The 26,315-nt window shown below is 41.2% G+C and overlaps 1 protein-coding gene across 6 annotated transcripts in view; it reads left to right on the forward strand.

Annotated features, from left to right (window-relative positions):
- LOC128663629 (EVI5-like protein) overlaps positions 1-26,315 on the forward strand; it is a 281,215-nt gene that overhangs the window by 112,330 nt on the left and 142,570 nt on the right. For all 6 annotated transcript variants that reach the window (XM_053718046.1, XM_053718048.1, XM_053718047.1 and 3 more), the window contains exons 7-8: positions 8,440-8,583; positions 9,208-9,297. In XM_053718046.1, the coding sequence (XP_053574021.1) occupies positions 8,440-8,583; positions 9,208-9,297 (234 nt within the window). The remainder of the gene's footprint in view (positions 1-8,439; positions 8,584-9,207; positions 9,298-26,315) is intronic.

Raw genomic sequence — 26,315 nt, forward strand, 5'->3', positions numbered from 1 at the left:
AGAACTGGGAGGCGGATTTCTTAAGTCGTCAGACTTTTCATCCGGGGGAGTGGGAACTTCATCCGGAGGTCTTTGCCCAAATACTTCGACGTTGGGGCAAACCAGAGATAGATCTCATGGCGTCTCGACAGAACGCCAAGCTTCCTCGTTACGGGTCCAGATCCAGGGATCCGGGAGCGGTTCTGATAGATGCTTTGACAGCACCTTGGACCTTCGGGATGGCTTATGTGTTTCCACCCTTCCCGATGCTTCCTCGATTGATTGCCAGAATCAAACAGGAGAGAGCATCAGTGATTCTAATAGCGCCTGCATGGCCACGCAGGACTTGGTATGCAGATCTAGTGGACATGTCATCCTGTCCACCTTGGTCGCTACCTCTGAAGCTGACTGCTTGGAAATTGAATGCTTGATTTTATCAAAACGTGGTTTTTCTGAGTCAGTTATTGATACCTTAATACAGGCTAGGAAGCCTGTTACCAGAAAGATTTACCATAAGATATGGCGCAAATACTTATATTGGTGCGAATCCAAGAGTTACTCATGGAGTAAGGTTAGGATTCCGAGGATATTGTCTTTTCTACAAGAAGGTTTAGAAAAGGGTTTATCCGCTAGTTCCTTAAAGGGACAGATTTCAGCTCTGTCCATTCTTTTACACAAACGTCTGTCAGAAGTTCCGGACGTTCAAGCTTTTTGTCAGGCTTTAGCTAGGATCAAGCCTGTGTTTAAAACTGTTGCTCCACCATGGAGTTTGAACTTAGTTCTTAATGTTTTACAGGGGGTTCCGTTTGAACCCCTTCATTCCATTGATATCAAGTTGTTATCTTGGAAAGTTCTGTTTTTAATGGCGATTTCCTCGGCTCGAAGAGTCTCTGAGTTATCTGCCTTACATTGTGATTCTCCTTATCTGATTTTTCATTCAGACAAGGTAGTTCTGCGTACTAAACCTGGGTTCCTACCTAAGGTGGTCACTAACATATATATATATATATCAATCAAGAGATTGTGGTTACATCTTTGTGTCCTAATCCTTCTTCGAAAAAGGAACGTCTGCTACACAATCTAGATGTAGTCCGTGCCCTGAAATTTTATCTACAGGCAACTAAGGATTTTCGACAAACGTCTTCCCTGTTTGTCGTTTATTCTGGTCAGAGGAGAGGTCAAAAAGCTTCGGCTACCTCTCTCTCCTTTTGGCTTCGTAGCATAATACGGTTAGCCTATGAGACTGCTGGACAGCAGCCTCCTGAAAGAATTACAGCACATTCTACTAGAGCTGTGGCTTCCACTTGGGCCTTTAAGAATGAGGCTTCTGTTGAACAGATTTGCAAGGCTGCAACTTGGTCTTCTCTTCATACTTTTTCCAAATTTTACAAATTTGACACTTTTGCTTCTTCGGAGGCTGTTTTTGGGAGAAAGGTTCTTCAGGCAGTGGTTCCTTCCGTATAAAGAGCCTGCCTGTCCCTCCCGTCATCCGTGTACTTTAGCTTTGGTATTGGTATCCCATAAGTAATGGATGATCCGTGGACTGGATACACTTAACAAGAGAAAACATAATTTATGCTTACCTGATAAATTTATTTCTCTTGTGGTGTATCCAGTCCACGGCCCGCCCTGTCACTTTAAGGCAGGTAATTTTTCCATTAAACTACAGTCACCACTGTACCCTATGGTTTTCCTTTCTCTGCATGTTTTCGGTCGAATGACTGGTAATGGCAGTTAGGGGAGGAGCTATATAGCAGCTCTGCTGGGTGAATCCTCTTGCACTTCCTGTTGGGGAGGAGTTAATATCCCATAAGTAATGGATGATCCGTGGACTGGATACACCACAAGAGAAATAAATTTATCAGGTAAGCATAAATTATGTTTTTTTTTTTCTGAGCAATCCTCATTTTTAAAGGGAGAACCGCATACACTTACTCTTCCTATTTCCTCCATGGCCAAAGTCTTTTAAGATGCAATATCATCTCTGGAGCATCATTGCATCTCAAATACGTCCCTAAAGCAGTGTTGGTAAATGGCTTTAAAGGTATATGAAACCCAGCATTTTCCTTCATGATTCAGATAGAGCAAACCATTTTAAACAACTTTCAAATTTAATTCTATTTATCTAGTTTGCTTAGTTCTCCTGGTTTCCTTTGTTGAAAAGCATAGCTAGGTAGGCACAGGAGCTGAGAGCTAGCTGTCGATTGGTGGCTGCACATATTTGGCTTCTGATGTGTTGAGCTAGCTCCCTGTAGTGCATTGCTTCTTTTTCAACAAATGATACCAATTAAATGAAGCAAGATTGATAGTATCAGTAAATTAAAAAGTTTGTTAAAAATGTATGTTCTTTCTGAATAATGAAAGGAAATTTTAGGCGTTGTATGTCCCTTTAAGGCCATATTCTATGTGCAGAATGATGGAAATGCAAAGCAGTCAAATAAATCTTTATTTCTTTCCTAAGATATGGAGAGTCCAAAACTTCATTCAATTACTAGTGGGAATATCACTCCTGGCCAGCAGGAGGAGGCAAAGAGCACCACAGCAAAGCTGTTAAGTGTCACTCCCCTACCCATAATCCCCAGTCATTCTCTTTGCCTCTGTCAATGGAGGAGGTGAAGTTTGGTGTCTGAAGAAATTAATTCTTTTTTTGGGGTACTTTTCCCTGCAAACATGGATTTGGGTTTAGCTGAGTCTACGTCAATCTCTTCAGTAGACTAGTGGTGGCTTTTAAGCAGTTAAGAAGTTGTGAGATAGTCCTTGCTTTGTTTCCTCAAGTCATTGCTGCCCATGGTACAGAAAGCCAGAGTTGGTTACTCTGTTTTTTCTTATTTCTGTAAGGAGTATGTGTCCTTTCACGCCTTGTGAGCTGTCTTCCTGCCGGACAGCTAGACTGCAGGTAAGTGCTTTTGTCTTCTAGGTCTTTGAGACTTGAACTTTAGAAGAATATGTCATATGCAGTAGATGGGGACATTTTTTAAATCCTTTATACAGGATTTTCTTTGGCAGTGGGCAGGCACATAATGTATGTTGAGACTAGGGGGCCTATTTATCAAGCTCCGTATGGATGCCCTGTGTTTCTGGCGGTCTGTGTAAAGACTGCTGCTCCATAACCTGTCCGCCTGCTCTGAGGCAGCGGACAGACATTGCCGAAAATCAACCCAATCCAATACGATCGGGTTGATTGACACCCCCTGCTAGCGGCCAATCTGCAGGGGGCGGTATTGCACCAGCAGTTTACCAGAACTGCTGGTGCAATGATAAATTCCGAGAGCGTATGCTGTCGGCATTTATCGATGTGCAGCGGACATGATCCGCAATATCGGATCATGTCCGCTCGCATCATGATAAATAGGCCCCTAGGGGTTAATCTTCCCTTTATTGGGATGTTTTTCCTATTTGGGCTAATTTTGTTGAAATACTTTATTAGTATGTGTGTGTGGCTTATGTCTTATACAGGGATTTATGTATAAAATTAAAATTTGGCAGTTGGTTTTCTTTGCTTGCTTAGCTAGACAGGCTAACTGACAAACTGCTTGAGTTTGAAACCAGCTGCAGCTACTTGCATCTTATGTTGTAGGCAGAGGGAAACGCGCGCATTTTACTTGCTGTATAGTTTCCTCTCTCTGCCGGTCATGTGACTTCTCTCTGCTATCGGATATTCGCGGAGCGGCATCATTGAATTTCAGTCTCTTCAGTGTATATCTACTATAAGATCGCTTTAGAGACTTCTGGCAGCTAAATTGTGGTATTAAAAATTCTTAAAGTGACAGTGTATTTAAAAAAATTCTACAATTTGGAATTTCTTTTATTTAGTATTATGGACATGGAAGACTCTGTCTTTTGACAAATGCTTGTTATGCCTAGAGGCACAAATTGATTTGCCTATGTAATTCTGTGCTGCATGCTTAGCTAGAACACTTCAATTCAAATATAAATTGTTGACCGCTGAGCCCAATGTCTCTCAGGAAGATGCTGTTTAAGCAATGCCACAGCTTTCTCCTCAAATGTCCCAAGCCTCTATGGCATCACATGCAGTGCCCTGCAGTTCCTCTCAGCCTCCTGGAGGAGTTTATTTGCCTGCAGATTTTGCTGCAGAGGTATCTTCTGCGGTATCTGCAACATTATCTGCTTTTCCTATGCTGTGAAAACTTAAGAGGAACATTAGACATTCAGATAGTAAGGTTTCTGTTCCACCTACCGCTACACAGTTGCCCTCCCTCATAAATAAACACAGAGAGAAGCACACTCACAGGAACGAACAACTGGCTCAATACTATTGTTAGCCTGTTCTATGGGGATTTACCACCTGGATGCAGCTTCTTTTAGCCCAGTAATGCTTTTCACAGAGAAGAACTTTCCTGTAGTATATCAGTCTGATCCCGCCTATTACGGTCAGTCCAACGCCGAAATACCAGGCAATTCCTCTCTGAGCAAGGAACACAGCAACCCCAGACGATAGTTTTGGCCTTCATTGGGCCTCGTCAGTGAGGTGTAGCCATATTCCTCTAAGCACACTGAGCAAGGAGTCCACGTCTGGTTTCCCCTTTTTCCCATAGAGTTTTCCCATAGGGTGTACTTCTCTCTGTGTGTATTTGCCCTCCCTCATAAGTCTGAGAAGGATAAGTCCGTAGCCTCTAAAATCTCAGATTCGGACAGTATTATTCCTTCATCTGATACTGAAGAAGTAAACTTCAGATTTAAACTTGAACACCTTCGTGTACTGTTAAAGGAGGTATTGGCTACTTTGGATGACTCTGATATTTCTGTTGTTGTCAACCCTAAGAAGTCTAGTAAACTTAATAAATACTATTATGTTCCTTCCTCTGTGGAAGTTTTTCCTGTCCCAGATCGTGTGACGGAGATTATTTCGCAGGAATGGGAAAAGCCAGGGATTCCTTTCTCCCAGTCTCCCGTATTTAAATAGATGTTTCCTGTTGCTGACACCATTAAAGATTCTTGGCGCATGGTGCCTAAAGTAGAAGGGGCTATTTCTACTCTGGGTAAGAGAACTACGATCCATATAGAGGATAGCTGCTCCTTTAAGGATCCCATGGACAAAAAGCTGGAAGCTTATTTGAAGAAGATGTATGTTCATCAAGGTCTTCAATGGCAACCTGCAGTTTGTATTGCCACAGTAGCAAGTGCTGCATCTTATTGGTACAACGCCTTGTCTGAATCAATTTTAGTAGAGACTCCGTTGGAGGAGATACAAGATAGGATTTTATTTCTGATGCCAATATGCACGTTATTAGACTGGTATCCAAAATGCCTGGCTTCACTGTCCTAGCCCACAGGGCATTGTGGCTAAAATCTTGGTCAGCTGATGTTACCTCTAAGTCCGAACTTCTGGCCCTGCCTTACAAGGGTAAGACCTTGTTTGGACCTTGTCTGGCAGAAATAATTTCTGATATTACGGGTGGAAAAGGGGTCTTTTCTACCGCAAGACAAGAAGAACTGACTCCAAGGACGTCAAAGGGCAAAAGTCTTCCTCTCCCTCTTCCAAGCAGGTGCAGTCCAAGTCTTCTTGGAAGCCCAATCAGTCTTGGAATAAGGGGAAGCAATCAAAGAAACCCTCAGCTGAGTCTAAGTCAGCATGAAGGGTCGGCCCTTGGTCCGGGATTCGATCAAGTGGGGGCAGACTTTCCCTGTTTTGTCATGCGTGAAGACAAGATGTCCCAGATCCTTGGGCTGTGGACATAGGATCTCAGGGTTACAAAATAGAATTCAAAACTTTCCCTCCCAGGGGCAGATTCCACCTCTCAAGATTATCTGCAGACCAGGTAAAAAGAGAGGCATTCTTGAACTGCGTTCAGGACCTTTCCTCCCTGGGAGTGATAGTTCCAGTAAGGGAACAGGGTCTCAGATTCTATTCAAATCTGTTCGTGGTGCCCAAATAAGAGGGAACTTTTCAAACCATTTTAGACCTAAAGTGCCTCAACAAGTTTCTCAGGGTACCGTCCTTCAAAATGGAAACCATACGTTCCATTCTTCCTTTGGTCCAAGAGGGTCAGTTCATGATGACCATATACCTGAAGGACGCGTATCTTCATGTTCCCATCCACAGGGATCATCACAAATTCCTGCCATTCGCCTTTCTAGACAAACACTTTCAGTTTGTGGCTCTTTCGGTTCTGGGGGCTCTCTTGGCAGTGATCAGGTCTCGGGGAGTTGCAGTGGCTCCATTCCTGGATGACATATTGATTCAGGCCATCTTTTCAATAAGCAAACTCTCATACAGAGATCTTGTTTCTTTTCTAATTTCCCACGGTTGGAAAGTGAATCTGGAAAAAGAGTTCCCTTGTTCCAGCTACAAGGGTGGTTTTCTTAGGGACCCTAATAGATTCCCTATCTATGAAAAATTTTCTGTCGGAGGTCAGGAAATCCAGAATTCTCTCCTCTTTCAGTTGGACAACATCACCTTAGTGGCTTACATCAACCACCAGGGAGGAACTCAGAGTTCCTAAGCCATGAAGGAGGTGGCACAGATTATTCAGTGGGCAGAAGCTCACAATTGTTGTCCATCTGCCATCCACATTCCTGGAGTGGACAACTGGCAAGCGGATTTCCTGAGCAGACAGACATTTCATCCCGGGAAGTGGGCTCACCATCCGGATGTGTCCTCCAGGTTAACCCTCAAATAAGGGATGCCGGAGTCTAATCTGATGGCATCTCAGCAGAACACCAAGCTTCCATGGTACAGTTGGGATTTCGGTCTAGCAACCCTGTTTCTTCCGTTTGCGCTCCTTCCACAAGTTATTGCTCATATCAAACAGGAGAGAGCATCTGTAATTCTAATAGCTCCTGCATGGCCTCGCAGGATCTGATATGCAGACCTAGTGAAGATGTCATCTCGGCCACCTTGAAGGTTGCCTCTGAGGAAGGACCTTCTAACTCAGGGTCCATTCCTCCATCCAAATCTTGTTTCTCTGAAGCTGACTGCTTAGAGATTAATCCCTTAGTTCTGTCTAAGCAAGGATTTTCTGAGTCGGTCATTGAGACCATGTCCAGGCTCGCAAGCCTGTTACTTGAAAAATTTACCATTGGGTATGGTGTAAATACCTTTTATGAATCAAAGGGCTACTCTTGGAGTAGGGTCAGGATTCCTAGAATGTTGTCTTTTCTACAGGAAGGTCTGGAGAAAGGGTTGTCAGTCAGTTCTCTGAAAGGTCAGATTTCTGCATTATCTATTTTGTTATACAAGCGTCTGGCGGATTTGCCAGATGTTCAATCTTTTTGTCAGGCCCTGGTCAGAATCAGGCCTGTTTTTAAACCTGTTGCTCCTCCTTGGAGCCTTAATCTTGTTCTTAAAGTTTTGCAACAGGCTCCGTTTGAGCCAATGCATTCCATAGATATTAAGTTGCTATCTTGGAAGGTTTTGTTTCTTATTGCTATCTCTTCTGCTCTGAGAGTTTCTGAACTCTCGGCTTTGCAGTTTGATTCACCTTACCTTATCTTTCATGCGGATAGGGCGGTTCTTCGTACTAAATTGGGGTTTCTTCCTAAAGTGGTTTCGTATATTAATATTAATCAGGAAATTGTTGTTCCTTCTCTCTGTCCCAATCCTTCTTCTCATAAACAACGTCTGTTGCACAACTTGGATGTTGTGCGTGCTCTAAAATTCTACCTTCAGGCAACTAAGGATTTTTGCCAGTCTTCTGCCCTGTTTGTTTCTTAGGAAATCGTAAGGGTCAAAAGGCTACTGCTACTTCTCTGGGTGAGAAGTATAATTCGTTTTGCTTATGAGACAGCTGGACATCAGCCTCCTGAGAGAATTACAGTTCATTCCACTAGGACTGTCTCCTCTTCTTGGGCTTTCAGAAATGAAGCTTCTGTGGAACAGATTTGAAAGGCTGCAACTTGGTCCTCTCTGCATACTTTTTCCAAATTTTAGAATTTTTTTTTTCCTTGGCTGAGGCCTCTTTTGCGAGAAAGGTTCTTCAAGCGGTGATGCCTTCTGTTTAGGTCTTCCTGTCTTGTTCTCCCTCCCTGTTCCTTCTGTGTCCTCTAGCTTGGGTATTGGTTCCCACTAGTAATTGAATGACGTTGTGGACCCTCCATATCTTAGGAAAGAAAACAAAATGTATGCTTACCTGATAAAAAAATTTCTTTCCGGATATGGAGAGTCCACGACCCCACCCTTTATTAAGATAGTAATTTTTTACTAAACCTCAGGCACCTCTACACCTTTGTGTTATTCCTTTTCCATTTTCCTTCGGTCGAATGACTGGGGATTATGGGTAGGGGAGCGACACTTAACAGCTTTGCTGTGGTGCTCTTTGCCTCCTCTTGCTGGTCAGGAGTGATATTCCCACTAATAATTGAATAGTAATAGTAATTGAATGACGTTGTGGACTCTCCATATCCAGAAAGAAATACATTTATTAGGTAAGCATACATTTAGTTTTTTGGTGTTTACTGTCATTTTAATAATAGTGTCCTTTCTCTCACCCATTTTCTCAGGACCAACTCCCGGAGCTAAACCTTCATTTCCGCTCCCACTGCTTCCATACTTCTATGTACGCATCCTCCTGGTTTTTAACTTTGTTCCTCACAACGTTTCCACTTCCTATAGCTACCCGTGTTTTTGATATCTTCATATATGAGGTAATATACATTTTTCTTATGCTCAGATAGATACAGTGGAACATAGTTTCTGTTATCTCTGTCAGCGGGGTGGCATTGTGAACTAGCCAGGTGGTGGCAGTGTAATCATTTGCAGTATTATATATGATTATATATTATAGTTTCTTTTATTTATAAGTGTTATTTAAAGTGAAAGTAAATCCTAGCGTTTTATAAACGCTAGGATTAACTATTGAAACAAATAAAGGGGACTTTCATTCATGAAGTATAAGATACTTCATGTAGAAAGCTCCTTTATTTGATTCAATCGTCACCTCTTAGCCAAAAAATTTTTTAGCCGTGGGCTGCTGTAGGAGCTAAGAGCGCTGATCGATTGAATCAAATAAAGGAGCTTTCTTCATGAAGTATCTTATACTTCATGAATGAAAGTGCCCTTTATTTGTTTCAATAGTAAAGTAGCTTGTAAAACGCTAGGATTTACTTTCACAAATTAATTGCACAAAATGAACATAAATTGATTTAATGCTACATTGTGCAACAAATTTTTTTGGGATAAATATTAGCTAATTTTATTTTAAGATTGGCTTAAATTTTAGCCAGGTGGTGAAGCTGATATGGTATGTGATCCACTGTGCTTTGTTGCAGGGTCTAGAAGTTATATTCCGTGTTGGAATGGCTCTGCTTACTGTTAACCAGACTGAATTGATGCAGTTGGATATGGAAGGAATGTCTCAGGTAAGTGTTAAAAATACTTGTTATTGAAGGGATAGAAAAGTCAAAATTACACTTGCATGAATTGGACAGAGCATGTCATTTTAATACACTTTTAACTTCACTTCTATTTTCAAATGTTCTTTGTTCAGTGAGTGTCCCTTGTTGAAAATAAATATCCACATATCCTACACTAGCGGGAGCTAGCTGCTAATAGGTGCCTGGACACATTTGTCTCTTGGGATTGGCTAACTTGACGTGTTCAGCTAGGTGCTAGTATATCCATCCTGATAACTGATAAAGCAATATGAATGTTATTTGTATATAAGCATGATGGGTATACTGAGCATGTTTGCGTAATAATTTTTTTGACAGTTTTTTAATATATTAAAAATGTTTTGTTTTTGTTATTTCCAATTATTGATGGATAAAGTACCATTTTCCGATTTGGCGAGATATACAACTTAAATCAAGAAAACTATGTGTTTCTATTAGAAGAAATTGCCCACAGCTTATCTTATCTTATAAAATTAGATTGGAACAGTTTTTACACTGTAAAGTGTGAAACCGCTGTGTGACGAGGTTTCCTCCATTGCAATAATGTAGTCCTAAAAATGTTGGTAAAACTGGAAAACCGCACTGTCATGAACAGGTTTTTGTCTTTGCTATATTTTGATTTCTGTAACTCAATTGCGACATGAGGTTATGAATACTGTAAATTGTTTAATTGATAATTAAAAAAAAGAAAGAAAAGAAAAGTTATCTTGGCCGAAGCGAGAGTGGTAAACGGTGAAATCCCAGTCACAAAGACACAGTTCCATTTGAAAACCTCATAATAAAAACATAATTATGTTTGAAATCCCGGTCATGAAGATTACTGCAGCTGACAGCCATGACAATGCAAGTGTGAATTAGAAACAAACATTTACAGAAAGTGATTGCTACCATAACATTTCTAGATGTTGCAGCCATTATTTCCAATTTTCTCTAATTCTCTGTTGGTCCCATTAGCTTTATGTGATATCACATATTAAATACATATGTAAATTTGATGGACTGTATAATAGTAATGCATAGATCTTTAATGAATCTAGACCATGTATACAAATGCATCTCTAAAAGGTGCATTTTTTTGCAGACAACCCAAGGTATTTATCCAGGCCCATTTTAGTATATTTGGTGCCGCTATTTGACTGCCAGATACGATCATATAAAAAAATCTTTGGTTTTCTCACTGAAAATATTTACACACAACTACTGTGGTCATTTGACAAATGGTTAAAAAAAGCTTCTCTGCGATCCCTGTTGTTCCGAAATAGCAGACATGCATGGCTTTGCCATTGATTTTTGGCAATTAGAATCCTGCTAATTGCAGCTGCATGCCCTATGTGAAATTCCTGGCAGTAAAGGGGTTAATCAGTTAGCTTGTTGAGTTAATTTTTGATGCAGAGTAGAGATTACTTTTCCACCTGACACCTCCTACTCCCTGATTTTTACCAAACCACTCTTCCCTCCCTCACCTCCAACTGATCAGCACCATCTTAAATAGTGGCAGAAGGTCTGCCAGTATGCAGTTAAGGACTTTTTTTTATTTATTTTTTATTATTATTGTTGTCCTCAGTGTAGTGATCACTCCTTAGCTCTTTAACCTTTCCCCTTCTTCCTCTTACTGCTGGTGGCCATCTTATGTACCACCAGCTGTCTGGTTATTCCCCTTTTTTCTGTAGTGTAGCTTACTATCACGCCCTCTCCCTTAATTTTGCCTTCCATCCAACACCTCCCAACGGCACAACGATCAGAGTGTTACTGTCTCTAAATATCTGCCTTCATATGAAACCGGAGCACCCATCGTGTATATATACAAGCAGCTCCCACCCCTTTTCTTTCTAATGCAGCCTGCAGAGAAAATTTAAGGTACCGCACAACATCTAAGTAGTGCACCCGACGATCTTTATGAGAAAAAGAGTAGGACAGAGAAAAGGAACAACGATTTCCTGACTAAAATCTCTGTCTGAAACAACCTTAGGAAGAAAACCAACTTGGTTCGAAGAACTGCCTTATCTACCGAAATACGAGATAAGGAAACCACACTGCAAAGCTGAGAGTTCAGAAACCCTCCGAGCAGAAGAAGAACGAAACTCTCCTAATTACTTCACCTCCTCCTTGCACGAGAGGCAAAGAGAATGACTTGGGTTTGTGGGAAGGGAAGTGATACTTAACAGCTCTGCTGTGGTGCTCTTTGCCTCCTCCTGCTGGCCAGGAGTGATATTCCCAACAGTAAATGATGATGATCCGTGGACTCACCGAGTCAAGAAATAAATACATTTATCAGGTAAGCATAAATTTTGTTTCTTTTACAAGATATGACGAGTTCACGGATTTCATCCTTACTTATGGGATATCGCCTCCTGGTCAGCAGGAGGAGGCAAAGAGCACCACAGCAGAGCTGTATATATAGCTCCTCCCTTCCCTCCCACTCCAGTCATTCTCTTTGTTTGTGTTAGTGATAGGAAGAGGTAAAGTGAGGTGTTAGTTTAGATTCTTCAATCAAGAGTTTATTATTTTTTAAAGTAGTGCCTCTGAGTGGTACTTTGTTCTGGGGTGTAGCCTAGACCAGATCAGTCTCTTCCATAACAAAAGAGAAGCATTTGGTGGCTTTAGAGCGATGGGAACTTGTGGGACATAATTCTCACTGCGCCTCCCATGTACTTGTTTGCTACCCCTACCAAGAAAACCTGAGGGATGTTTACTCAGGATTTTCTTTTTCATTACAGGTCCATTTGAGGGAGAGGACCTCATACACCTGGAGACTGCCTTACTGTCCGGCAGGAGATGAGGTAAGTGCTAACTTTATTCTGGGGGGTGAGAAAGAGTCTCAGAAGGAATTCGGAAACTTTGCTTTAGTCCTCTTCAACTTTAACTCCCTTACATATATAGATGGCCCCCTCAGAGCTTCAGGGGATACTGTGGGACAGTTACACGCAAGGTTTAGCTCTCTCTGCATTGCTAAAAAAGGAAGCCACGCATTGAACGAGCCCTGTGTGTATAAAAAAGCCTTCTCTGTAGAGCTAGCAAGAACAAGGCTCAGTGTGAGGCGATACTTGAGACTGGGGTTGTTGTATATATCCTCCAGATTTAACGTTAAGCAGGACTCTGCTCTTGCATTTTTTTTTTTCCTCCCGGTGGTTTAATTATAGCCGACCGGGAGTCCTCATATTGCTGGGCTAGAGTGGTTCAGAAGAGTAAGGGCTTAGGTTATTTTCTCTCGGCAGTTTACTTTTAGCCGACCGGGAGATCTATTATGGCCACAATTTATAAGCTATGCTTGTATGGCTTAGTGTTGGGGAATCCGCCTTTTTTATTATTCGGATTCGACTGTTTGGTGCTTTTATATTTAACTGTAGGTCGTTTTTTATTATATAAATGGCGACCGGGAGAGGATACTGATAACGCCCACGTTGGGCGGAGTTGTGTTTGGCGCCTTTTTTAGTTGCGCACTTTATAGGTCTGATTGCACCGGACAGCTTTTGAAAGAGCTTATTCCGGAATATATACCCCGTTTTGTTAAAGCAATGGGAGCTTCATTCTACGGTGTGTTACAGTGCTTTGCTACTTGTCGCTTTTTTTTCATCCTAGTTTTTTCGGATGTTTCAGCCTGATACGCCCACGATGGGCGGAGCTAGGCTATAATACCGAAGATTTTACGCGCCCCCTTTTTATGCCGTTCCAGGAACAACACTGATGGACTATTAGCTGGGGGTATTGCATAATGCTGGAATGCTTCTTGCACTAGTAGCGTACAGTTTACACAATATTTTCTGTGTCCTAGTTCAACTGCTCTACTCCATTGTTTTTCATTTTTACATAGTGATTAAACATATGGGGTGTCTATACTAATTAAAGTGTTTGCCTTCATTTATTATGACTTGGAAGGAACGAAGTTGCATCTAAAGTGTTGTTCTTTTTTCAATTAAAGTGACAGTACCGTTTTTTTGTGGGGTCCCTTTTATTTGATACATTCTGCTGTTTATGATATATTACAGCTTGGTACTTAACAGGGATCAAGTGTTCACATAAGATAATGATCTTTCTTCTCCCACATGCGGTACTCTGCGGTTTCTTGCAGCACAAGTCTGGGTTGCTTTAATGTCTTTAGCAATATATGTTTCCAGCAGGGTTACCATAATGCTTGAATAATTTTGGTCACAGAAATGAGAAGTTTTCAATATTAAACTCTTGTTATTTCTGTGAGTTGCTGTATAGGAAAACTGTTATCCTTTTAAAATTTAAATAGATAGTAACATATTTGCTTTTATTGATTTTTTTTTTTTTTTTATATATACTCCTTCTAATGTGAAATTAGGAGTCTGGTGTCACCGGCCAATCCTTTCCACATTTTCTACCTATAGTGTCTGGAATTCTTGCTTATCCACAGGCAGTGCTCTGCGGTTCCTTGCTTAGACATTGCTTTGAGGTTCTTAACAATGTCTGGTTCTAGCAATATTATCTTAATATTTCTATGGGTTTGCATGACAGTAATAAGATGCTCTTTTTATTTTAAAAGAGAGAGTGCAATTTTTTGTGTGAATATTTTCTTAACTGAATTGGAACTGTTTTTTTTATTAGGTCATCCTTTGTGACTATAGGATAGTATACAGACACATAAATGAATTTAGCCGGTCAGGTAGCTCGACACTTGCTATGACACTAGGGCTTAACTCTGTAGCAACACAAGGGTTGCAGGTTCGATTTCAGTGGTCCTGTGGGTTGCAGCTCAAGGGTTGCTGATCGCATCCAGGTGCTGGCTGACCATTTTATTAATTCTGACAGCATGAGAACCTTAAAAGGGTTCAGTCTTCGCCCGCGGGACCTTATGGGTACAGCCTTGGTCTGCGGATGTGTCTTCTAAGACTAAGCTCCTTTCTATTCCTTACAAGGGTAAATCCTTGTTTAGCTCTGCTCTGAAGGAGATAGTTTCTGATATCTCGGGCTACTTCTGTAGCATAGTGAGCATTGACACTGCATATGAAGAGGGTACCCCGAGTTCAGTACCCTTTATCACGCAGGATAAGACAGTGGAAACTTCCTAAGCCTGCATGGAGGCCCATCCCTTCTTGTGGAAGCCTAGGTAAACCAAGAAGTCTGAAAGTGGGATAAGAGACGTTCAGGATTCCTGGACACTAGAAATCGTGTCTCAAGGGTATCAGTTGGAGTTCAAAAATTCCTTCCCCAGAGGAAGGTTTCTTCTTTCACGATTGTCTGTAGACTAGATAAAAAGAGAGGCGTTTTTACGTTGTGTAAAAGACCTCTTCTCCATGGGAGTAATTTGTCCCGTTCCAATACAGGAACAGGGGCAGGGGTTTTACTCCAATCTTTTTGGTGTTCCCAATAAAGAGGGAACGTTCTGACTCATTTTAGATTTCAAGAGTCTAAACCAGTTTCTAAGAGTTTCATCCTTCAAGATGGAGACTATTCGGACAATTCTTCCATTGATCCAGGAGGGTCAATATATGACTACCGTGGACTTAAAGGATGCATATCTTCATATTCCTATCCACAGAGATCATCACAAGTTCCTGAGGTTTGCCTTTCTGGACCAACATTTTCAGTTCGTGGCCCTTCCTTTCGGGCTGGCCACGGCACCCAGAATTTTCAAGGTTCTAGGGTCTCTGCTGGCGGTTCTCAGGCCGCGGGACATTGCAGTGGTGCCTTATCTGGCCGATATTCTGATCCAGGCGTCTTATCAGCTGACAAGGTCTCATAACGACATTGTTCTATCATTTCTAAGAACTCACGGGTGGAAGGTGAATCTAGAAAAGAGTTCACTAATTCCACAGACAAGGGTTCCTTTCCTGAGAACTTAAATCGACTTTCTATCCATGAAGATCTTTTTGACGGAAGTCAGAAAGTTCAAGATTCTGAATACATGCCGATCCCTTCAGTCCAATCCTCGGCCGTCAGTGGCTCAGTGCATGGAGGCAATTGGATTGAAGATGGCAGCAATGGACATCATTCCGTTTGCTCGTTTTCATCTCAGACCTCTACAACTGAGCATGCTCAGACAATGGAATGGAGATTATGCAAATTTGTCTCCTCAAATAGATCTGGATCAGGAGACAAGGGACTCTCTTCTTAGTGGTTGTCGCCAGATCATCTGTCTCAAGGGACATGCTTCCACAGACCCTCTTGGGTGATAGTGACAACGGATGCCAGCTTGATAGGATGGGGCAGTCTGAAACTCCCTAAAGGCTCAGGGTGTATGGACTCGGTCGGAGTCTCTATTTCCCATCAATATTCTGGAGTTGAGAGCAATATTCAATGCGCTTCAGGCTTGGCCTCAGTTGGCTTCAGCCAAATTCATCAGATTCCAGTCGGACAACATCACGACTGTAGCTTACATCAATCATCAGGGTGGAACAAGGAGTTCCTTAGCGATGACAGAAGTAACCAAGATATTTCAGTGGATGGAAACTCACTCTTATCTGTCGCAATCTACATTCCAGGAGTGGATAACTGGGAGGCGGATTTTTTGATCAGACAGAGATTTTAATCTGGGGGAATGGGACTCCATCCAGAAGTCTTTGCCAATCTGGTTCTCAGATGGGGCAGGCCGGAGCTGGATCTTATGGCGTCTTGTCAGAATGCCAAGCTCCCGAGATACGGATCCAGGTCCAGGGATCCTCAGGCCGAACTGATAGATGCCTTGGCAGTGCCTTGGTCGTTCAACCTAGCTTATGTGTTACCTCCTTTTGCTCTCCTTCCCTGGGTGATTGCTTGAGTCAATCAAGAGAGAGCTTCGGTGATTCTCATTGCTCCTTTCTCATTTCTGCTTTATCTATTTTGCTACACAAATGTCTGGCAGATATTCCGGATGTTCAATCGTTTTGTCAGGCTCTGACTAGAATCAGGCCTGTGCTTAGACCTCTTGCTCCTCCTTGGAGTTTGAATTTAGTTCTTAAGGTTCTTCAAGAGGTTCCGTTTGAACCTATGCATTCCATAGATATTAAAGTGTTATCTTGGAAAGTTTTATTTTTGGTTGCTATTTCTTCTGCTTGCAGAGTTTCTGAGCTTTCGGCATTACAATGAGATTCTCCTTACCTTATTTTTCATTCCTATAAGGTAGTGTTACGTACCAAACCTGGTTTTCTTCCTAAGGTTGTTTCCAACAAAAATATTAATCAGGAAATTATTGTTCCTTCATTGTGTCCTAATCCTTCTTCTAAGAAGGAGCGTCTGTTACATAACTTGGACGTGGTCCGTGCCCTGAAGTTTTACTTGCAGGAGACTAAAGAATTTCGTCAATCATCTTCATTATTTGTTGTTTTTTTCTGGAAAACGTAGGGGCCAGAAAGCTACGGCTACCTCTCTCTTTCTTTTTGGCTGAAGAGTATCATCCGTTTTGCATATGAGACTGCTGGACAGCAGCCTCCTGAAAGAATTACGGCTCATTCTACTAGGGCTGTTGCTTCCTCATGGGCATTTAAAAATTATGCTTCTGTTGAACAGATTTGCAAGGCTGCAAGTTGGTCGTCTCTTCACACTTTTTCCAAATTCTACAAATTTGACACTTTTGCCTCGTCTGAGGCTGTTTTTGGGAGAAAGGTTCTTCAAGCAGTGGTGCTTCCGTTTAGGTTCCTGTCTTGTCCCTCCCTTTCATCCATGTCCTATAGCTTTGGTATTGTATCCCATAAGTAAGGATGAAATCTGTGGACTCGTCATATCTTGTAAAAGAAAAGGAAATGTATGCTTACCTGATAAATTTGTTTCTTTTACGATATGACGAGTCCACGGCCCACCCTGTCATTTTCTAAGACAGGTTTTTATTTTTTGTTAAACTTCAGTCACCTCTGCACCTTGGCTTTTCCTTTCTCTTCCTAACTTCGGTCGAATGACTGGAGTGGGAGGGAAGGGAGGAGCTATATATATACAGCTCTGCTGTGGTGCTCTTGGCCTCCTCCTCCTGCTGACCAGGAGGCGATATCCCATAAGTAAGGATGAAATCCGTGGACTCGTCATATCATAAAAGAAACAAATTTATCAGGTAAGCATAAATTTCCTTTTTTATGAAATCTAGTCCTAGAATAGGGAAATACAGGGAGTGCAGAATTATTAGGCAAGTTGTATTTGTGAGGATTAATTTTATTATTTAACAACAACCATGTTCTCAATGAACCCGAAAAACTCATTTATATCAAAGCTGAATAGTTTTGGAAGTAGTTTTTAGTTTGTTTTTAGTTATAGCTATTTTAGGGGGATATCTGTGTGTGCAGGTGACTATTACTGTGCATAATTATTAGGCAACTTAACAAAAAACAAATATATACCCATTTCAATTATTTATTTTTACCAGTGAAACCAATATAACATCTCAACATTCACAAATATACATTTCTGACATTCAAAAACAAAACAAAAACAAATCAGTGACCAATATAGCCACCTTTCTTTGCAAGGACACTCAAAAGCCTGCCATCCATGGATTCTGTCAGTGTTTTGATCTGTTCACCATCAACATTGCGTGCAGCAGCAACCACAGCCTCCCAGACACTGTTCAGAGAGGTGTACTGTTTTCCCTCCTTGTAAATCTCACATTTGATGATGGACCACAGGTTCTCAATGGGGTTCACATCAGGTGAACAAGGAGGCCATGTCATTAGATTTTCTTCTTTTATACCCTTTCTTGCTAGCCACGCTGTGGAGTACTTGGACGCGTGTGATGGAGCATTGTCCTGCATGAAAATCATGTTTTTCTTGAAGGATGCAGACTTCTTCCTGTACCACTGCTTGAAGAAGGTGTCTTCCAGAAACTGGCAGTAGGACTGGGAGTTGAGCTTGACTCCATCTTCAACCCGAAAAGGCCCCACAAGCTCATCTTTGATGATACCAGCCCAAACCAGTACTCCACCTCCACCTTGCTGGCGTCTGAGTTGGACTGGAGCTCTCTGCCCTTTACCAATCCAGCCACGGGCCCATCCATCTGGCCCATCAAGACTCACTCTCATTTCATCAGTCCATAAAACCTTAGAAAAATCAGTCTTGAGATATTTCTTGGCCCAGTCTTGACGTTTCAGCTTGTGTGTCTTGTTCAGTTGTGGTCGTCTTTCAGCCTTTCTTACCTTGGCCATGTCTCTGAGTATTGCACACCTTGTGCTTTTGGGCACTCCAGTGATGTTGCAGCTCTGAAATATGGCCAAACTGGTGGCAAGTGGCATCTTGGCAGCTGCACGCTTGACTTTTCTCAGTTCATGGGCAGTTATTTTGCGCCTTGGTTTTTCCACACGCTTCTTGCGACCCTGTTGACTATTTTGAATGAAACGCTTGATTGTTCGATGATCACGCTTCAGAAGCTTTGCAATTTTAAGAGTGCTGCATCCCTCTGCAAGATATCTCACTATTTTTGACTTTTCTGAGCCTGTCAAGTCCTTCTTTTGACCCATTTTGCCAAAGGAAAGGAAGTTGCCTAATAATTATGCACACCTGATATAGGGTGTTAATGTCATTAGACCACACCCCTTCTCATTACAGTGATGCACATCACCTAATATGCTTAATTGGTAGTAGGCTTTCGAGCCTATACAGCTTGGAGTAAGACAACATGCATAAAGAGGATGATGTGGTCAAAATACTTTGCCTAATAATTCTGCACTCCCTGTACACTGTTCTATTGGCATGTAAGCCCACAAGCCCAGCTGTCATGTAAATAAACATTCAAGGTGGTCTACAACAGTTGGCCCTCTACACATTTGTCTATTATTGCCTCATATAAATGTTACCATTGTATACTGCACCCATCTTATTATAGAGCTGCAGAATCTTTTTTAGCTCTACAAATAAATTATATAAATCATAATGTCTCTTAGGGAGGAGGAGGGAGATTTAGGGTCCCTAATTATTATAGATTATTGTGGAGCTGCTTCTATTTACTGCCACTGAAATGGAGACCAAAATGTGTTGGTAATAAGTGGCTCCCATATACTTGAAACAAAAGTAGGATCCTTATGCTGGTTTGATAAACATAATAGATCCCAACAGGTTTTATATTTATACTGTAATTAAAAAGACAGTAAAGTCAGAATTAAACACTCCTGATTCACAAAGAGCATGCAATTTTAAACAACCTTTCAATTTACTTTTATTCAATTTCTCTTGGTATCCTTTGTTAAAGAGTAATCCTAGATGAGCTCAGGAGTGTGCACATGTCCTTGACTTTTTGGCAGCAGATTTTGCAACATTGTTGTGCATAATTAATGTATAAGCAGTAAGCAATGTTATACATAATTGCAAACTTTGCTGCCATGAGTGTCTGTAGCATTCTGAGGTAGCATTGTATATGTATAACATTGATATAAACATTGTTGCAAACACTATGAAAAAACCCCAATATATATTAAAAGGCCCTAAAATACAAAAATAATACCAAAATATAGTGATGCAAATGTGTTGGTGAAATACTGTCCCTTTAATATAGAGGATATCAGTCCCAATCCGTGTCCAAACGGTGTGTTCCAATAATGGAATGTCTCTTGAGGCAAGATATCGCGTATTGTGTAGTATGTCCCAATCTTTTCAAACAGATATATGCACATTAAACTTATTCACATTTATAAGAGCAAACGTATTGCTCAATGATTAAACATTCTGTATGATTAATGGCTCATACACTGCTGCTCCGCAGCTGAGCAATGATTTATTTAAAATACATTGTATAAAAACAAATATTATATAACATAGCCACAAACTGCTACCAGGTGGCTTAATGCACATGCATGCTCCTGATGACAGACTGTTTAAAAGCAGCATCGCCGAGAAGTGTATTACCATACATTTCAGTGGCTTACTCTGCGGCACTAATACCAGGATATATTCAAAACAGCAATGTAATGTAAATGATCTGTAAAACAGTACTGTTTGACAATACAATTTACATGTGTTAACAGAAACTCAACCCTTGTTCTCACAATATAATAGTGAATTTAACATATCAATAATACACCTATAGAAACTGGGGGATTGTGGGTATGTGATATATGTATATACGTTGTTTAATATATATAATATATATAATATAGTATAATGTTACAATATGTATGTAAATGTGAGTGTACTAATCTTCTATTGTGTACTTAGACGTGTATTTGTACTTATTTTAATATTGCAATTGCGCTTTCTCAATATTCATATTTCACAATATTGCAATTACATTTTCATATTTCAATATTTCACAATATTACAATCGCGTTTTCGCATTTGTAATATTCATATTTCACAATATTGAGATTGTGAGATGTTTTACTTATAATATTGTGATTGCACTGCAGGAAACAAATTCTAAAATATTATTTCTCTTGTTAAGTGTATCCAGTCCACGGATCATCCATTACTTATGGGATATATTCTCCTTCCCAACAGGAAGTTGCAAGAGTCCACCCACAGCAAAGCTGCTATATAGCTCCTCCCCTAACTGCCATTACCAGTCATTCTCTTGCAAGTCTCAACATAGATAGGAGGTCGTGAGAGTCTGTGGTTTTTTATACTTAGTTTATTTCTTCAATCAAAAGTTTGTTATTTTTAAATGGCACCGGAGTGTGCTGTTTATCTCAGGCAGTATTTGGAAGAAGAATCTGCCTGTGTTTTTTCTATGATCTTAGCAGACGTAACTAAGATCCAGTTGCTGTTCTCACACATTCTGAGGAGTAAGGTACTTCAGAGGGGGAATGGCGTGCAGGTTTTCCTGCAAATAAGGTATGTGCAGTAAAATATTTTTCTAAGAAATGGAATTGACTAAGAAAATACTGCTGATACCGAAGTAATGTAAGTACAGCCTTTAAATGCAGTGAAAGCGACTGGTACCAGGCTGATTGATAGAGATATATGCTAAGGTATGTGCAGTAATATATTTTTCTAAGGAATGGAATTGACTAAGAAAATACTGCTGATACCGAAGTAATGTAAGTAAAGCCTTAAATGCAGTGATAGCGACTGGATCAGGCTTATTAATAGACATACATACTCTTATAAGAATGTGTTTTAAAACGTTTGCTGGCATGTTTAATCGTTTTTTAACATATGTTTGGTGATAAAACTTATTGGGGCCTAATTTTTCCACATGGCTGGCTTAAATTTTGCATAGAAACAGTTATAGGGAAGGTAATCCACAGCTCAGCTGTGGCAGTTTTGTTGTGTCTGTTTAAAAAAAAAATGTTTTTTTTTTTTTTTTTATCTGTTTTTTGCATTAAGGGGTTAATCATCCATTTGCAAGTGGGTGCAATGCTCTGTTAACTTATTACATGTACTGTAAAAATTTAGTTTGATTTACTGCCTTTTTTCACTGTTTTTCAAATTTTGACAAAATTTGTTTCTCTTAAAGGCACAGTAACGTTTGTTATATTTGCTTGTTAACTTGATTTAAAGTGTTTTCCAAGCTTACTAGTCTCTTTATTAGTTCTAACATGTCTAACATAGAGGAGGCTCTGTGTTTATTATGTTTAAAGCCATGGTGGAACCCCATTTTAGAATGTGTACCAGATGTACTGATTTCATGTTAAACAATAAAGATCATTTTTTGTATTTAAAAACATTATCACCAGAGGATTCTGTCGAGGGGGAAGTTATGCCGACTAACTCTCCCCACGTGTCAGACCCTTTGACTCCCGCTTTAGGGACTCACGCTCAAATGGCGCCAAGTACATCAAGGGCACCCATAGCGTTTATTTTACCAGAGGATTCTGTCGAGGGGGAAGTTATGCCGACTAACTCTCCCCACGTGTCAGACCCTTTGACTCCCGCTCCAGGGACTCACGCTCAAATGGCGCCAAGTATATCAATGGCGCCCATAGCGTTTATTTTACAAGACATGGCAAAGGTTGTGTATAATACACTGGCAGCAGTATTAGTCAGACTACCTGAAATTAAAGGAAAGCAAAACGGCTCTGGGGGTAGATACAGAGCATACAGACGCTTTAAGAACCATGTCTGATACTACCTCACAATATGCTTAGTCTGTGGGTGATATTTGTGACTCAGGGAAGATGATTTAACCTGATTCTGATATTTCTACATTTAAAATTTATGCTTGAGAACCTCCACTTGTTGCTCAGGGAGGCTTTAGCTGCTCTGAATGAATGTGTACAATCGCAGTGCCAGAGAAATTGTGTAGACTGGATAAATAATATGCAGTGCCGGTGTGTACTTATGTTTTTCCAATACCTAAAGAGGTTTACTAAAATTTTTCATAAGGAATGGGATAGACCAGGTGTGCCGTTCTCTTCCCCTCCTATTTTTTAGAAGAATGTTTTCTAATAGTTGCCACCACACGGGACTTATGGCAGACAGTTCCTAAGGTGGAGAGAAGAGTTTCTACTCTAGCTAAGCGTACCACTACCTCTGGCGAGGACTGTTGTGCTTTTTTAGATCCAATGGATAAAAAATATTTATTCAACAAGGTTTTATCCTGCAGCCCCTTGCACGCATTGCTCCTGTCACTGCTGCTGCGGCGTTCTGGTTTGAGTCTCTTGATGAGGCTTTACAGGCTCCATTGGATGAATATATTTGACAAGCTTAGAGCACTTAAGCTAGCCAATTCCTTTGTTTTCTGATGCCTTTGTTCCTTTGACTAGACTAACGGCTAAGAATTCTGTTTTTTACTATACTGGCGCTCAGAGCGCTATGGCTTATATCATGGTCAGCTGTCGTGACTTTAATAAATAAGCTACTTAACTTCCCTTCAAGGGGCAGACCCTATTCAGGCCTAGTTTGAAGGAGATTATTACTTATATCACTGGAGGAAAAGATCATGCCCTTCCTCAGGACAGGTCCAAATCAAGGGACAAAAAAGGCCTAATTTTCGTGCCTTTCGAAAATTCAAGGCAGGTGTGGCATCAACTTCCTCTAAGGCAAAATAAGAGGGAACTTTTGCTCAGTCCAAGGCGGTCTGGAGACAACCGGACCTGGAACAAAGATAAGCAGGTCAAGGAGCCTGCTGCTGCCTCTAAAACAGCATGACGAACGGAACCCTATCTGGTAACGGATCCTATAGGGGGCAGACTTCATTCTTCGCCCAGGCGTGGGCAAGAGATGCCCAGGATCCCTGGGCATTGGAAATTATACCCCAGAGATATCTTCTGGATTTCAAAGCTTTCCCCCCCAAAAAAGGGGAGTTTTTGCCTTTCACATTTATCTGCAAACCAGATAAAGAAAGAGACATTCTTGCATTGTGTACGTGACCCATTCAGTTCCAATAGAGGAACAGGGACACAGTTTTCCTCAAATCGGTTTGTGGTTCCCAAGGAAAGGAAACCTTCAGACCTATTTTGGATCTAAAAGATCTTAAACAAATTCTTTAGAATTCTATCATTTAAGATGGAAACTATTCGTACCATCTTAACTATGATCCAGGAGAGTCAATAGAGGACTACAATGGATTTGAAGGATGCTTATCCTCACATTACGATGCATAAAGATCACCATCGGTTTTTCAGGTTTGCCTTTTTAGACAGGCATTACCAGTTTGTAGCTCTTTCCTTTGGGTTAACTACAGCCCCTAGAATCTTTATGGAGGTTCTGGGGTCACTTTGGCGGTCCTTAGGCCGCGGGGCATAGAAGTGGCCCCTTATTTAGACGACATCCTGATACAGGCGTCAAACATCCAAGTTGCCAAGTCTCATACGGACGTAGTACTGGCATTTCTGAGATCGCATGGGTAGAAAGTGAACAAGGAAAGAGTTCTCTATCCCCAATATCAAGGGTTTCCCTCCTAGGGATTCTGATAGATTTTGTAGAAATTAAAATTTACCTGACGGAGTCCAGGTTGTCAAAGTTTCTAAATTTCTGCCGTGTTCTTCATTCCATCCGCGCCCTTTGGTGGCTCAGTACATGAATGTAATCGGCTTAATGGTAGCGGCAAGGGACATAGTACCGTTTGCACGCCTACATTTCAGACCACTGCAACTATGCATGCTCAGCCAGAGGAACGGGGATTACACAGATTTGTTCTCCTGTTAAATCCGGACCAAGAAACCAGAGATTCTCTTCTCTGGTGACTATCTCGGGTCCATCTGTCCAAGGGTATGACCTTCCGCAGGTCAGATGGGACAATTGTTACAACAGATGCCAGCCTTTTAGGTTGGGATACAGTCTGGAACTCCCTGAAGGCTCAGGGATAGTGGACTCAGGAGGAGACCCTCCTTCTAATGAATATTCTGGAACTGGGAGCGATATTCCATGCTCTTCAGACTTGGCCTCAGTTAGCAACTCTGAGGTACATCATATTTCAGTCGGACAATATCACGACTGTGGCTTACATCAACCATCAAGGGGGAACAGAAGTTCCCTAGCAATGTTAGAAGTCTTAAAATAATTCACTGGACAGAGACTCACTCTTGTCTAAAAGCTATCCCTATCCCAGGTGTTGAGATCTGGGAGGCAGATTTTCTAAGTCGTCAGACTTTTCATCCGGGGGAGTGGGAATTCCCTCTGGAGGGGTTTGCACAAGATCAAGCAGGAGAGTGCTTTGGTGCTTTTGACAGCGCCTGCGTGGCCACGCAGGACCTGGTATGCAGATCTGGTGGACATGTCATCCTTTCCACCACGGTCTCTGCTTCTGAGACAGGACCCTCTACCTCAGGGTCTTTTCAACCATCTAAATATAACTAATCTGAGATGGACTGCCTGGAGACAGAACGCTTGATATTATCAAAGCATGGCTTCTCCGGGTCAGTAATTGATACCTTAATACAGGCATAAAAGCCTGTCTCTAGGAAAATTTAACATAAGATATGGTGTAAATATCTTATTGTTATGAATCCAAGGGTTACTCATGGAGTAAAGTCTGGATTCCCAGGATATTATCTTTTCTCCAAGATGATTTTGAGAAAAGGGTTGTCAGCTAGTTCTTTAAAAGGACAGATTTCTACTCTGTCTATTCTTTTGCACAAGCGTCTGGCAGGTATTCTAGACGTTCAGGCATTTGGTCAGGCTTTGGTTAGAACCAAGCCTGTGGTTAAAAATGTTGCTCCGCCATGGAGCTTAAAGCTGGTTCTTAAGGTTCTTCAAGGAGTTCCATTTGAACCTTTTCATTCCATAGATATCAAACTTCTATCTTGGAAAGTTCCTTTTTGGTAGCTATTTCCTCGGCTCATAGAGTCTCCGAGTTATCTGCGTTGCAATGTGATTCTCCTTATCTGGTTCTCCGTACGGATAAGGTAGTCCTGTGTACCAACCTGGGTTTTTACCTAAGGTGGTATCTAACAAGAATATCACTCAAGAGATTGTTGTTCCATTCTTGTATCCTAATCCTTCTTCAAAGAAGGAACGTCTATTACACAATTTGGACGTGGTTCGTGTTTTAAAGTTTTACTTACAAGCTACTACAGATTTTCATCAAACATTCACCTTGTTTGTTGTCTATTCTGGACAGAGGAGAGGTCAAAGGACTTCAGCAACCTCTCTGTCTTTTTGGTTAAAAAGCATAATTCATTTAGCTTATGAGACTGCTGGACAGCAGCCTCCTGAAGGGATTACAGCTCATTCTACTAGAGCTGTGGTTTTCACTTGGGCCTTTTTTAAATGTGGCTTCTGTTGAACAGATTACAAGACGGAGTCTTGGTCTGCGTTTCATACTTTTTCAAATTTAACAAATTTGATACCTTGCTTCTTCGGAGGCTATTTTTGGGAGAAAGGGTTTTCTCCAACATAGGTGTGTCCGGTCCACGGCGTCATCCTTACTTGTGGGATATTCTCCTCCCCAACAGGAAATGGCAAAGAGCCCAGCAAAGCTGGTCACATGATCCCTCCTAGGCTCCGCCTACCCCAGTCATTCTCTTTGCCGTTGTACAGGCAACATCTCCACGGAGATGGCTTAGAGTTTTTTAGTGTTTAACTGTAGTTTTTCATTATTCAATCAAGAGTTTGTTATTTTCAAATAGTGCTGGTACGTACTATTTACTCAGAAACAGAAAAGAGATGAAGAATTCTGTTTGTATGAGGAAAATGATTTTAGCAACCGTAACTAAAATCCATGGCTGTTCCACACAGGACTGTTGAGA

This window comes from Bombina bombina, chromosome 6 (genome assembly GCF_027579735.1).
Source record: "Bombina bombina isolate aBomBom1 chromosome 6, aBomBom1.pri, whole genome shotgun sequence".
In the NCBI taxonomy this organism is placed as follows: Eukaryota; Metazoa; Chordata; class Amphibia; order Anura; family Bombinatoridae; genus Bombina; species Bombina bombina.